The 14,440-nt window shown below is 36.3% G+C and overlaps 1 protein-coding gene across 1 annotated transcript; it reads right to left on the bottom strand.

Moving 5' to 3' along the window:
- Nucleotides 1–2,912: 2,912 nt before the first annotated feature.
- LOC140760948 (probable chromatin-remodeling complex ATPase chain) lies at nt 2,913–14,283 on the bottom strand. Its single transcript, XM_073098063.1, has 25 exons — nt 13,917–14,283; nt 13,110–13,232; nt 12,781–12,887; nt 11,683–11,795; nt 10,538–10,635; nt 10,094–10,273; nt 9,775–9,996; nt 8,644–8,778; nt 8,273–8,555; nt 8,125–8,198; nt 7,613–7,833; nt 7,443–7,530; nt 7,264–7,357; nt 6,953–7,141; nt 6,822–6,853; nt 6,590–6,666; nt 6,417–6,506; nt 6,248–6,317; nt 5,892–5,949; nt 5,761–5,819; nt 5,523–5,688; nt 5,167–5,345; nt 4,876–5,091; nt 4,606–4,716; nt 2,913–3,304 (listed from the first exon to the last, which is right to left on the bottom strand). The coding sequence occupies exons 1-25, from the start codon at nt 14,187–14,189 to the stop codon at nt 3,287–3,289; spliced, it is 3,276 nt and encodes a 1,091-aa protein (XP_072954164.1). The 5' UTR covers nt 14,190–14,283; the 3' UTR covers nt 2,913–3,286.
- Between the last annotated feature and the right edge of the window lie 157 nt (nt 14,284–14,440).

The raw sequence follows: 14,440 nt of genomic DNA on the forward strand, positions 1-14,440 counted from the left end.
TAGGCTAATGAAAGAATTATTTTTCACTTTGATAGGTTGATTGTATACCTGAGTTACACTCCTAAGAGAGGCATAGAGAGCTATGATAACTTGTATATGGATGTTTGATTTAACTTAAATATAAATCTTATCGTATAAACTTTATGACTTTCTATAAAAAGCTAATTTAGAAAATTCAGTTGCAAAAGAGTTTTGAAAATGAATTAGAAGTTTCCTCTAACCAACCAGGAGTGGCACTAAAGATGGTAGATAAGGAATTAATCATTTATAATAATCGCAAAAGGGCATATACTGCCTTATTAAACTTGTCTTGCTCGCAATGCAATTCATTATTGAACTCAAGTAATTTAGAAAGTCACTTCTGCTATAATGATGTATGCAACTCCTATTTTAAGAAATATTTGATGATCCATGAGTTCCCTCCAAATAAATCTTCTATCTTGTAACGACCAAAACAATAGCTAATAGCTCTCTCTGATAAACTGAATAAGATCTAAATTTTGGTCACAATAGCCTATTGAAATAAGCTATTAAATGTCCCAATTGCTATAATAACCTCCACTCCAATTTTACTTGCATTAGTCTCTAGTTTAAATTGTTTAGAAAATTTTGGTAAAACTAGGACAAGTGTGGTGACAATAGCTATTTTAAAATTTTGGATGCTTTCTCAGCACCCTCAGACTAGTGAAAAGAATCCTTATTTCTTAGATCAGTTAAAGGCTTAGCAATCAACCCATAATCTTTTACAAATTTTTTGTAGTAGCTCGTGAGCCTCAAAAGGCCTCTCAATTGCTTTAATGTAATTAGAATTGGCCAATCAAACATGCATTGTATTTTAATAAAGTCTGCTCCTAATGAACTTATGACTTTCATAATCTCAAAAGCAGTATTCAAAGTCTAGTATCATATTCTAATGAAAGTTTGAACCTATTTTATTTTCAATATCAATATATAAGAAATACAACTAAAAACTTTTTAGTATAACAAGTTTACCTTCTTTCTCGTCCAAATTTTTTTTTGGTAGTTTGTATCTCAATGCAACTAATGATTCTCTATTGATAAGATAGGTTATGATGCTTATTACATATGCGCAGAATTATTTTGGCAAAACCCCGCATTTATTCTAATGTTTCTAACATATTTTGTAAGTGTTTTGTTTATGCACTCTACAACCCTATTCTACCGTAGTGTTCTTTGAAAAGTTTTTTCCCTTTTAATTCATTCCTTTTGCATAAGCCTTCAAATTCTTGACTATAAAATTTACTTTTATTGTCTGATTTCGGATATTCCAATTTCAGCCATGACGTATTTTCAACTAAAGCTTTTCGCTTTTTAAACATTTTAAATACGTCAGAAATATTTTAAGAAATAAACACAAAACTTTCTAATTGGATCATTTATTAAAATAATATAGTAAACATATCCACTAAGGAGATATACATGTATCAATCCCCAAGAATTAATACAAATAATTCTGATTTTTTAACTTTTAGTATACTTCTAATCTTTATAAAACTAACATTTTTTTACTTCCCAAAGATGTGAGCAATCTTTAAAAATTCATGTCCATTGTAGTGAGATTAGAAAGGCGAGTAAGGCTGCATTATCAGTTCTATTGCTTGCTTGGTTGTAAAAGGGCATCGACGATGATGACAGCAAGCATTCACAAATAGGGGTGTAAACGAGCTAAGCTGAGCCTAAGCGAGCTAAATCTAGCTTAGGCTTGGCTCAAAGTTAATTTCAAGCCTAGTTTGTCGTTTAGGCTCAGCTCAGCTCAACAACATGCTGAAGGATGACAAGAAGGTCGATAGAGGAGACGACGACTTGCCAAAGGAAGCGGAGGAGGCCAGATAAGGAAGCCAAAGGAGAAAGATGATAGGGAGATTAAATGAGGAAGCCGAAGGAGGAGGATGAAGATGTCGGAGGAGAAGGAAGATGAGGAGGCCGAAGGAGTAGGACGAAAGCCGTTGTTTTTAATAAATATTCCTTCAGATAATGAGTTGTGCAATTGAAAAGAACAACTCACAAGAATCCAAACATTAAATATGCATTCTAATTCTACCCTCTAGCCCAAAAAATAAAAGAAAATTAAGAGAACTTATGAGATAGAATCTACCCCTCATCAACTATTTCCACTCACCAATGACACCTCTTTGAATCCTCATTGACATAAATAAACGAGCCCATCGAGCCTAGCCTGAGCAAACCGGCTTTGGCTTGAAATTTAAATTTAGCCTAAATTTTGACACCCTTGTTCACAAATAATGCAGAAAACAACAGTAATGTTGGAGGACTGATCAATTTCCACATAACTTGCATAGTTTTCATCTCTTACTGGGTGGGATGGGGGCGTGGACGGCTGCATGAGGGAAGAGATAAGTGAGCATATTTGAGAAATACTTCACATATCTCAGATAGGTAATGTTTATTTATTAAACATATTTTACCTCAGAACCTAAGCACAAAATTACTTTACGCCCATATAAACTGTTGGATTATCAATTTACCTCCATATAATTTTGTTCACTTAACAATTCCTTGTGCTTATAATTTTGTTCATTAAACATGTCTTGTTCACTTTGTTAAGTTGTAAGTGCAAGGGTAAAATATATTTAGCCCGTTATTTATTAATTTTCTCCAATATTAATTATCTTCCAAATTAAAACATCACCATCAAGATGTCACTTGGCCGGCTGAACAATATTGAAAACTCACAAACGCAGGTCTACCTTCGGGTTTAAGTACACAAACAGTTATTCTACTAATCTTTCCATATAATCACTTCAACAAGCTATTATCATTTCCTCATCAAGAGGTGGGAACTCTCAGCATCTCCATGTGATGAGAGATCCAACCTTAAAAATCATACTGCATGACAATTATTAGCTACTTAGTACTAAACGATTAGAACATCCAGCAAAAATGGGATTCATCTACTCTTCCAGCTATTAATCGAAGAGAATCTTAAGACAGTTTGGAGTTAGCAACAGCATTTGTGAAATGCTCTGTGTATTATAATACAACAATTATAATAGCTAATGTTAATATCAGCTGCTGGCTACATATGCTCAAAGGCATAGTTACAGCCCACATTTGGGCCAAAAATAGAGAAGAAAAGAGAAGACAACAAGAACTTTCTCTAATAAGTTGAAAACAAATACTATATATTAGCTTCAACATGAACCTGCAGAATGATAGCCACCCATGGAAAGGGCTTGCCTGCAACTCCCAGTAAGCTTGACAAGTAAATTCCTGGGATCAGGTATACAAAAAAGAAACCTTCAAATTATCTCCTTCGCCTACCCTGAACAACCAGAAGAAACACCTCATGTTAGCACATATTGCATGGTTTACACTAGCTTTTTTTTTCTAATAAAAAAAACCATGGTCGTTATAACTGCTAAAAAAAATCAAAGTGTGCCTAATAGCATCTCAGTTTACCCTAGGCATTCAATACACAATGCGACTAAATAGGATCACTTTAGATATCGATCATCATACATACATCTAAAACAAGTATCCACATGAATAATCTAGCTAGGCTTCATGATAATGGAATTTTAATAGTTTCCAATTGGCCACTGTCCACTCTCAGAAACAACCTAAGTTAGGTCGGAGTATTCATAGTGATGATTCACTTGACAAGTCAATCAACAATTAAAGTTGGAGACTCTATGTGCAGTTGCTTGTTGCATCCATGGATTGACATACCAAGCACACCATTCGTCATGCATTGGCACATACCAAGATTCTGCCTCATTGGCACCATAAGGAGTATGTTTACTCCCTATTTGTGACCCTTGCTGCCATACATGATCACGTGGCAATCCACGCAGAACTATTACCAAACTATTCAGCAACCTCATTCCACTGATCCTTGGTTCATTCCACCCAAAAAAGGTCAAAATTAATTTCTCAATGAATTAGCAAAGAGCCCCATATCATCCCAAAGATGAAAGCAGTCTGGCTGCAAAGTTCAAAACATGATGTTGTGCTTTCCTTTTCTAGTCCTTAATTCCAGTTTATGCAAAAAGATCTTTCTTTTCTTATTATGTTCCTAAGGGAGTTCTAAAATTGAAAGATGGAGTTTCTCCTAATCTCTGATAGATCCACTTTCCCAAGAAAGCTATTTTCTTACTCCCTCCTTTCTATAACCTTAACTAGAATGGAGTATTTATAGTAGTGGGACAACCACTGGTTAATTCCCTCCCTTTTCTAGTAATAATGTTGTGCGCTTGTGTGGATGACACTGCAGGAAGTATATCTAATAGTTGCAACCAAAGAGTAACGTACAAATTGAATACAAGCAGTCCTTTCTGTTGAATAACAATGATGGTTATCTTTAAACAGTAACTACCATCAACTAAAACAATTCAAAATCTTTGAGAAGCTTGCCACAAAGGAAAAACATCAGCCCCGGTTACAGGATCAGATAATGAAGTTGAAGATATAACTTTCTTATACAAATTTTAAACAAGCATACTATGGAGAAATAATGACAGGACATTCCAAAAGAGAAGGGGAGAAATGAAGAGGAAAAGTTACTGCATGATGCAGTTATATATAATATTAACCTTCTCTCATATGCATATGATTTAAACTTACCGAACTTAGATACTCATCCATGACTGATTGCTTCCTTCTCTTAAATGAATTCAATGCAGGGGTCTCAAGTGCTGGAGCCTTTGCCATCGAACGCTTTGATGGTGTCAAATTCTGAAAAGGATAACACAGTAAAATAACATGGATTAGCAGTTCGAATTCTGATGGCACCAAGTACAAATTAAGAAATTTCATTGCAAGGAACTAGTGATCCCTCAGTAACCCAATTTAGCAGTCAGAAAACAGGGAGCAAGAAAAAGAGAGCACGAAAACCTTGGCAAGTTTCTTATCTTTCCGAGCCTGCCTCTCCCGCTCATCATATTCTTGATTCTCCTTCTCCACAAGTCGAATAAGTGTATCACATCGTCTAGCTAGCTCTTGAGTAGTGCGGGACTTAACAAACCAGTCAAACCGAAACAACGGCGATGTGCGAAAAGCAGCTTTTAGCTCATCCCAGTTTCCATATCCAAGTTTGTGGACCATGCATAACTGGATAGATAACAACATTCTCCATTAACATTGTCATAAATGAAAAGCACAGTGAAGTAAACAATTATAGGTTACCATGAATCGATCACATTCTTCATTGTACAACTTTCCTTTATTCTGGCCATACTGAATCTTCAATTCCAACCATGGATTCTTGTAGCGGTCCAACTTTTTCCCAATTGCTCTCATTATCTCATCTTTCCTAGATATTCTTGCTTCCCCCCTTTCAATGTTCTTGATAATTCGGTCATAATCTGATGAGATGACAAGCATAACATGCACAAAATTTGAGAACCATAAAACCACGTTGCTCACAAACTCACCATTGCATGAGTAACCATGTAAACAAATTAGTTGACAAAAAAGATTTAAGAAATCTTTAAATTGACCTATAAAACATCTATATAAAAGATTGGGGCATAATGACATACCATTCAATTCCTTATATCTCTCTTTAAAAACTTTGGCATATCTTTCAACTTCCTCTTCTGTCTTTCCTTCCATTTCATAAGCTATACTTTTTATGTCATTTCGGCCATATTTCTCACATGCTCGAATAAATGTATTGAAGTCTCTCCTTGTCCATGTTGAAAATCCCTAAGATGGGAGGATGTGTCATCAAACAAAGAAAATACCAAAAAACAACTCCAATTAAAATAATAACATTACCTCTTCTAACAACTGCTCCTTTTCTTCCTGCTCTTCCGCAGTTAATGGCTCACCAAGTTCTAGATTAATAAAATAACTATCAGCTGCTTGTTGTAAAATACATAAGAGAGATCTCTTAAGAGTAAGAGTACCTTCTGACTCATCACCATCACCAATAGTGTCTTTCACTTGATTTTTTTGATGAGTTTGCTGGAGAATAAAAAAGAAGCAGCTGTTAATCAAGTGACAAGGAAAAGTAATCCTATGGAGGTTTGTGCAGATGCATGCAGACAGGTATCTTTTGGGACTATTATATCCATAATACAGCAATATAAAGCTTTAGAATAGGATTGCCAAGGATCACAAAAAGACTAAAAAATTCTACGCAGCTTGGTTGTATATTTTAAGCAGTACAGGCTACTAGGAAATAAATACCAGTTCTGGCTAGAGGAAGTGAAAATAACAAGTGACTGAACACAGAACACCAAAAGAGTGAAGAGCCATGTACCATGAGATAACGAACTTCTTTTTCATACAACTCGCTCAGTCTTTGAGTGTTAAAAAACTGGAAATCATGCCTGAAATTAAGGTAGCAACAGACAAGTTGGTCATCCTCTCTTTCGTCCCACAAGTTGCAGAAAATATGTTGGCACAAAAAAGGAAAAAAGAAAACTTACAACTGAGGCATTCGAGGTATTCGTGGCTCCCTTGGCTTTGCGGGCCCACCATGGCGGAGTGCTTGCTTGAAGTAATCTGATTCCGAGTAACTAAAACAATGAATTGAAGGTTAATTATCTTCAAAGGAAGATTGACTATTAAACCACAGTCTAGTCTGGTAATATGATCATACTTCCTCTTCCTTTCCCTTTTGGGTGGTTCGATCCAGTTCTCACTAACAAGTTTCTTAAAATCAAGCTTGTTCTCCTCCTTCAATCAAGCAAATCAAAAGACATTGAGTTCAAAAGCACCGTATTACCAAAAATAGGTGGCGAGTTCATAGTTAAGGGAAAAAAATAAAAATCATATTCTGAGTAAAGCTGATTCCTTATATTAAAAAAAAAACATAAAACATAAAACACTACCTTCTCATCATCAAAATCATACAATTCAGCAGCTGCAAAAACAGGAGAAAAAACATATATAACATATAATAAGTAAAAATCTTAGCTTGCAAATAAACAGTATTTGGTGAAAAATAAATGAAGAAACATACTATCATCCATTTTAAATTTAATGGCATCTTCTGTAAATTTCTTCATCTTTGCATCAAGTTCTGCTGTTGCCTCTTCCCCTTTAGCTATAATCCGGTCGATATCCTCATCTGTCACCGTGCTGTCCTTGGAACTGAATACCATTTCAGCACCAAACCTCACCATTTGCAACAGCTCATCCTTATTTACAGCTGCATAAGATGGCATAATAACCAGAACATGATATTTAGCTTTAACACCATTAAGAACCTGAAATCACATTAACAAATAAAAATGACAAACTTATGAAGTTACTTCTGAAATTGGAACCTACTTTTCTGCTCTGCCAGTCGACCTTGTTGAATGACTAAAGCATCAAGAGCGAGCTTCTTATATGCTCTCTCAATCACTTTTTCCTCAATAGTGTACTGCAATTTGTGATTCAATTTCAAGTAACTCATCTAAAATTTTTAGAAACTAAGAACTCAAAGTACAGCTATAAAAGGCAATAACCTCAGTGCAAAATCGGAATACTTGGACTTCTTTCTTCTGCCCAATTCTATGGGCACGGTCTTGTGCTTGCAAATCAACTTGTGGATTCCTAAAAACACATGCAAATGGATAAGACGAAAGATTTTAGGGCAATATTGAAGATAATTAGCATGGCAGGTAAAGAACAGTACCAATCACTATCATAGAGAATGACAACATCTGCAGTTGCAAGGTTAATTCCCAGCCCACCTGCCCTGGTTGAGAGCAAGAATATGAACTTTTCACTTCCTGGCTTATTAAAGGCATCAATGGAAGCATCACGATCTTCTCCACCAGTATTTCCATCAATCCGACAATACAGATATCCTCGATACATTAGATAATCTTCTAGGATGTCTAGCAGCCTAGTCATCTGTAGAGTGGGTAGTAACATGATCATCATTAGAATTTAACAGAAGCAATTCGAATGAGAAAGTAGAATATATAAATGGTAAATTTCTAATATTCATGCCAAACCAAAGTTGACTGATTTCAATCAAAAGGTCGAGCATCATCAAACATGAAAATCGCATGAAACTTCTATGATTTTGTGCAAAAGTCCGTCCTTAGATCTCTTCTCACATATAATTCTGCCCGAACTAGAATCATGCTCAAGGCATTCAGAACGGACACCACGACAAAAAGTATAAGAACCAATAAAGACCTGTGAGAAGATCAAAACTCTGGAGTCACGCTCTTTGAGCTTGGGAAGTAATTTATCTAGAAGAACCATCTTCCCTGCAGAACAAAACTGAGTCAAATGCATGCTAGCCAAAAAAACTTGAGAGAAAGGCAAAAAAGAATGCACATACCTGCATTAGTAATTAAATGCTCTCCTGTTGTATAAGGTGGCCCAGGTTCTGCACCTTGGAATAGATATGGATGGTTACAACACTTTCTCAGCTGCATGGCAATGTTCAAAAGACGCTTGCGTTCACCACCAGCATTAATGACCTCCAAATCTTTCTGAAGTAGGGCACGATAGTACTGCTTTTGCAACTGAGACATTCCAACTTTAAGTATGGTTTCTTTTTTGGGAGGTAAACCTTTTTCAACATCGGATTTAAGCCTTCGAAGAAGAAATGGACGAAGAACCTAGGTAAGATAAGAATAGATGTATTCAGTCAGGGAACTCAGAACAGTATACATGTATCTAACAACAGTGGATGTCTTTCACTTTTACCTTGTGAAGCTGCTGGACAACCTCCTGCTGATCATTTTCACCAGAGATTTGAAACCATTCATCAAAGGTCTCAGCAGAGCTAAATATTTCAGGCAGTAAAAAGTTAAGAAGGGACCAGAGCTCATGAAGATTGTTCTGCACCGAAATAAAATTGTTAGTAAGACATTTATCGATGATAGAACCTAGGATGAATTACAGTTTATGTAATCTGGTGAACATAAGCTTCTGCCAAAATACCAATAGAAAGTGAGATTGTGGAACTGGCAGAAATCAAAATAGTTCCCCTTCACAAATGTTTTCCAGGGGTAGTTTAAAAACCTGCTGCATGAAGGCATTGGAATTGCTACATACTACAAATACTGAGGAGTCAAAGGCACTACTATGCTAATATAACTGACAGTGATGAACTGCTGCAATAAGCAATTTGGCACACAAAATTTCCACAATATGACTATTGAAGATGTCCACTTAATGAGAAAAGTAAAAAGAGCATAGTGGTTTGCTTGATATTTTACAGCATGTCAGAAAACATAGTATTAAAGAGTGTCCAGATGCATGAAGCTCCCTTGAATGCAGAACCTGAGGAGACAAAAATACAGGCAGCCTTACTCCCATTAATGAAGAGGTTTTTCTTCCAAGACTTAAATCCATCATCCATTGATGGCACAGTTGGCACAACATACCATCACACAGTGAAGTCATTACAAATAGAAGAATGAAGGAGCATATATGAAAAGGTAAGTTGCCGGAAATATTTCAAAAAGAAGTAACAAATTTCAACCAAATAAACCTGCATCAACTGAAAATGCAAATTTTGTGAAACTTTATGCATGATTTGTCATTGAAGATTGTAGTTAGATAATTAGATCATGGCAGCAAGCCCAAGCCAGAGTCCTTAAGCATTCACAACTGGCACTATGAGAAAAAGTATAATAAATGGACCAGTAAGGACCTCTGAGGAAAAGACACTCTGGAGTTGCAATCTATATAACTCGCTAAACAGTATACATGAATGGAGTACAATTTTCTTGAAGATTAGACAGTTCAAATTATAACTTGGTAACATTGAGAAACATTCAATTTGAAAAGAGAAAGATGAGAAAATGATGAGATATGAATCTATAAACAAACCTGAAGTGGGGTGCCTGTAATAAGAAGCCGATAGTTGGTATGATAGAGTCTCATTGTTTTTGAAAGAAGAGAATTCTCATTCTTTATCCTATGAGCCTCATCAATAATAACATAGCGCCAGCTAAAGCGTCTTAAGGCATTTTTCTCTTTAATGGCCATCTCAAAGCTGGTCACACATACATCAAACTTCCCAGCCACTAAGAGATTATCCCTTATGTATGCCTGCAAAATATGAATGCAAATAAGAAATATAATCATGTACTTAAAGACTATATGTCAAATGAACATGATGGATAAATAGCTAGATTTTACGACTAACCCTTTCTTCTGGATTTCCTAAAAACTTAACAGCACGCAAAATAGGACAAAATCGGCGAATTTCCTTCATCCAATTGCCAAGAGTGGACTTTGGTGCTACGACCATATGGGGGCCAGTAATTCCTCTGAACTCATGCAGATAACCCAGTAACGAGATAGTTTGCAGTGTCTTTCCAAGACCCTGGAAAAGAAAAACTGCCTCTCAAATAACAGCAAACATGCTATGTACACAGCTTTGACATACATGATGAATTAACATGGAAACTGGAGATGTAGAGCTAACTATTTGCATATCAAAGATCAAGCATCTATGTATAGCCAGTTAACAAATTATTTAGCTGAAAATTGGATTAGCTTTTTGCATAGTTATATTTTTGAGCTGCCAAAAATTTGAAATCAGGTAGAAAATTTTAAATAGTGAAAAACAACTATTATTCAAAGATACCATCTCATCAGCTAATATCCCATTGATGCCGTTCTCATACAATCTAATAAGCCAGTTAAGTCCAGCTAGTTGGTAATCCCTCATCTTCCCTTGTATGCCTGCAAAAAGAAGAACAAGTAAAATAATTACTTTGTTCATGTGCACCAAAAGTAAGGGCACTATAGAAGTCACAGTTTGAAAGACAGTTTACTTGTATGAAACAGAATAATGTAAAGTCTGATACTATTCTGTAAATTCTGATCATAGAAGTGCACATAACTTGCAAGAAAGTAATAGTCATAGTTAATAATACTGAAGATTTGCATCATGGAGGTAACCTAGCAATTTGTGTCTGCTTATTCAGCACAAAGGTACCCTTCTTTATTCCACCTATACATGCGGTGTAGCACATAAGAAACTAAAATCCTAAATTACCTATTTCAAATTCTCAGTTACCTCATTACTAGAATGCAATAGACAATGTGCTGTAACAGTAAAATACAATCTAAAGACTAGATTCAAGAGAGTGATGGAGATCAGATCAAAGCACAATAAGCAGTAAGAAATCTGTTTTGGTAAAGTAACTAGGTATGTCAACAAAAAGGGAAAATAACAAAGGATGACAACCCGAGGAACTATGAATTTAACCATACTTCATCAGATTCCTCCTCAAAAGAACAAACGAAATATGACACGTACAACAGAAGCTAATTATCAGGTCATGACCACCAATGATGTTATGCAATAACAGCTCGCCTTATATGCATAATTTATTAAACAAATGATGTGTAAAGAAAGTTCCATAATCACAAAATAAGTTCCAGTGATTTGCCTACTAGCTTGCTTAAAATGATTTCTAAAACATATTCAGCATTCATATTAGGACCAAAAATAATAACGATCACTTGAACAAGTTCTCAAGGATTTTCGAGTGCCAGTTAGATACTAACATAATAGACTGTAACTTTCATGGTAACCTTGTTAACGAAGAATAACAAGCAATCTTAGAAAATAAAAAACATGACCTTCCACATCCGAATTATCACTACAAATAAACACCACAATTATCAAGGCTGATCACAATCATGTGTCAGTAACATTTTCTATAGTACAATACTGCTGGATGGATATGATATGTCAAAGGGTATCACTAAGGAGAGACTTACAAGATGGTTGCGATACTAAACGTGTCCCTCCAGCACCAGACAACGCATCTTCTTCCTCCTTGAGATATTCTTCATCTTCTTCTTCCTCTGTTACTTTCGATGCATGACGGCCCCTATAAAATTATGTCTTAAGTATCAACGAATAAAGTGACAAGGACCACTTCTATGTAAATTTTATAATCATCAAACAAACTCATGTGAGATATTTGCTTAGAGACAAATGGATCAGGATGTAACTTACTGACATAGAGCAGTAAATACTGAAAATTGGAAAAGCTATAATAAAGTGTGTCTAGTGTATTTTTCATTCATTTGTAATGTAATGTGGTTACCCATTAAGCCAGAACTCAAATAGTGTAATGTGGTTACCCATTAAGCCAGAACTCAAATAGAAGTTGGCAGAGGCTAATATGTAAACCTAGATAATTATTTAGGGAAATTACAATCTTCAATTACCCTACCAAATGACCTGCCAATCTTTTTACAATAATGGTGTCACGGGAATTCTTTTCACCCAAAGATGCTCTCTCCACCCCTGTTATTTTTTTACTTTCAATTACTTTGTTGTTTTCCTTACTACTTCCTCCCTTACTATTTGTTTTGTATTCACATCAAGGTTTCAAAGAAGCCAGTTACTTATGATGGTATCAGTGCAAGAGGTCCTGAGTTCCAACCCTAGCAAACCTATCTATCATTTAGAGCTTAAAACATCAACCCATTTAGAAAGTCTACATCTAGGAACTATTGAGAGCTCCTTCACTTGACATGCGAGAGAGCATCACATCAGATTAAGTAAAATCCATCATTCTCTGAGACTATAAACAAAAATTCAGTGATCCAATTTACAACTTGATATGTCGCTCTTGTCATACAGATAATGCTCTTTTCTGACACATGTGAATCCAACCTCACCTAATTCCATCAATAAGAAATCTAATAAGTGATTATGTGATTATGCTTTTTAGTTACCTATCCAACTGTCTCAAAAGAAGTAACCAAAGGAACAGAGCAAAATCAAAAATTTAGATTGAAAAATTTAAGCCAAACATATTTTCTTCCAAGACAATTGATCATGTAACATGGATCATCACACATTACCTTCCTCGTGGCTTCTTCTCTGATGCAGATTGGTTTCCTTTAGCAAAATGAGAAAATATTTCAGTTTGTTGCAGGAGATACTTCAACCGCCCCTTCCCTTTGTTGTTCTGTGAAAACATCAACTTTCAGTTATCACAAGGCAAATGCTGTAAACATACAAACCAAACACATATCACAAAGATGCAGATATTGAAGAGGAAATACATAACAGCAGGTGAATCAGTTAGACATGCATCAGAATAATAAAAAACATAGTCATGCAAATGAAGTACATATTATGCATGAATCAGTCATCTCAATTATAAGTTCTTCTCCCATTATTTATATACCATGTCTGCATCAATTGCAGCATTCTGTGTATCCAATATTTCTTGAATTTTTTGTTTCTTAAGCCTCTGGAGTTCTTTGAGCCTAGCCTTCTCTCGCTTTCCAACTTCAGATGGCTCCTCTTCCTGCAAATAAAATCAAATGAGTGACTCCAGTGGGTGAATAAAAACTTTATCCTTCAATACTTTTTAAGTCTTAAACTGGTCCTACTGTGTCTGGAGAATATACGAAGTGATAAACTACCAACTCAATAATTTCCTCTAGCGGATACCATGCAATAAAACCAAAATATGCATAATAAAAAAAAAATGCAAAACAACGAAATAGGAAAGCTCTTTCACGCAGTAACCGTCACTTCCTAAAAACTTCAAACACTTAAATCAATATCTCACTCCGGAGGTGTATAATCAAAAAAAGAAGAGTAAAAACGAGAGACCTAGATCATTTTTTAAAATTATCTACAACCAGAAAGAGTATGATCAACCATGATCTCAGCATTATCAAAAGATAATTATTGCCCAGTCTTAGCTCCACCCAACTTAGAACAAGCTACGGTAACGAGAAAAGTTCCTAACAGAGCATGTTCTGATCTCAAGAAAACACCGGAAAGCAAGAAAATCAGATAATAAGACGAGTACAAAGAACCAACTTCACGAATCCCATCAAATTCCACCCAGAAAGAAAGAAAACAGATCACATTCTAACAAAACCCTAGAAATCTTCAAACGAGGTAACAACCCCATCAAACCCCACCAAAACAAAAACAACATCTCACAAACCCTGGAATCCCCCAAAAGAGTAATTTTTACCCCGTCACCCTCGTCGGCCTTCACCGCCGCGACAACCTCGTCGTCCTCCGTGGACTGCGAATCGCCGTCACCATCGCCGTCCCCGGCATCCTCGTCGTCGTCGGGCCCCGCCGCCCTAGCCACCGCCTCGATCTCCTCCTCGTCCTCCTCCTCCACGTTGGCCTCCGCCCCATTCTTCCCCTCCTCCTCCTCCTCGGAGGATGAAGTCGACATCGAGCCCTCGTTCGACGGCTCCTCGTCAGAGAACTCCTCGAACTTTGCTCCCTTCGCCATCGCTGACCGAGAGGGGATCGATCTATGGGACTTCTCTATATTCTCGCGAGGGCACGGGAAAGAGGAGGATTAGGGAAAGGGGGACCAAAAAAGAGAGGGGGAAATTATAATAGCGTGAGGGGGGTGAATAAAGTTATGCCGGAATAAGCGCAGTTTTTGATGCAATCGGTGTGAATAGGCCCATAGCAAAAGGAAGTGCTTTCTTTTGTTCCCGCCAATTGGGTTTGGAGTTATTCAGCCCGCCTCTGGTG

This window comes from Typha angustifolia, chromosome 6 (genome assembly GCF_048772165.1).
Source record: "Typha angustifolia cultivar Huaian chromosome 6, ASM4877216v1, whole genome shotgun sequence".
Lineage (NCBI taxonomy): Eukaryota > Viridiplantae > Streptophyta > Magnoliopsida > Poales > Typhaceae > Typha > Typha angustifolia.

What these genes read in the sequence shown, in the direction of transcription:
- LOC140760948 (XM_073098063.1), bottom strand. Translation starts at nt 14,189, where the DNA reads ATGGCGAAGGGAGCAAAGTTCGAGGAGTTCTCTGACGAGGAGCCGTCG. An exon ending in AGGCCGACGAGGGTGACGGG is followed by an intron (nt 13,233 to 13,916) that starts GTAAAAATTACT and finishes TTTTATTTGCAG; the next exon opens with GAAGAGGAGCCATCTGAAGT. An exon ending in TCGACTGGCAGAGCAGAAAA is followed by an intron (nt 7,142 to 7,263) that starts GTAGGTTCCAAT and finishes CATCTTATGCAG; the next exon opens with CTGTAAATAAGGATGAGCTG.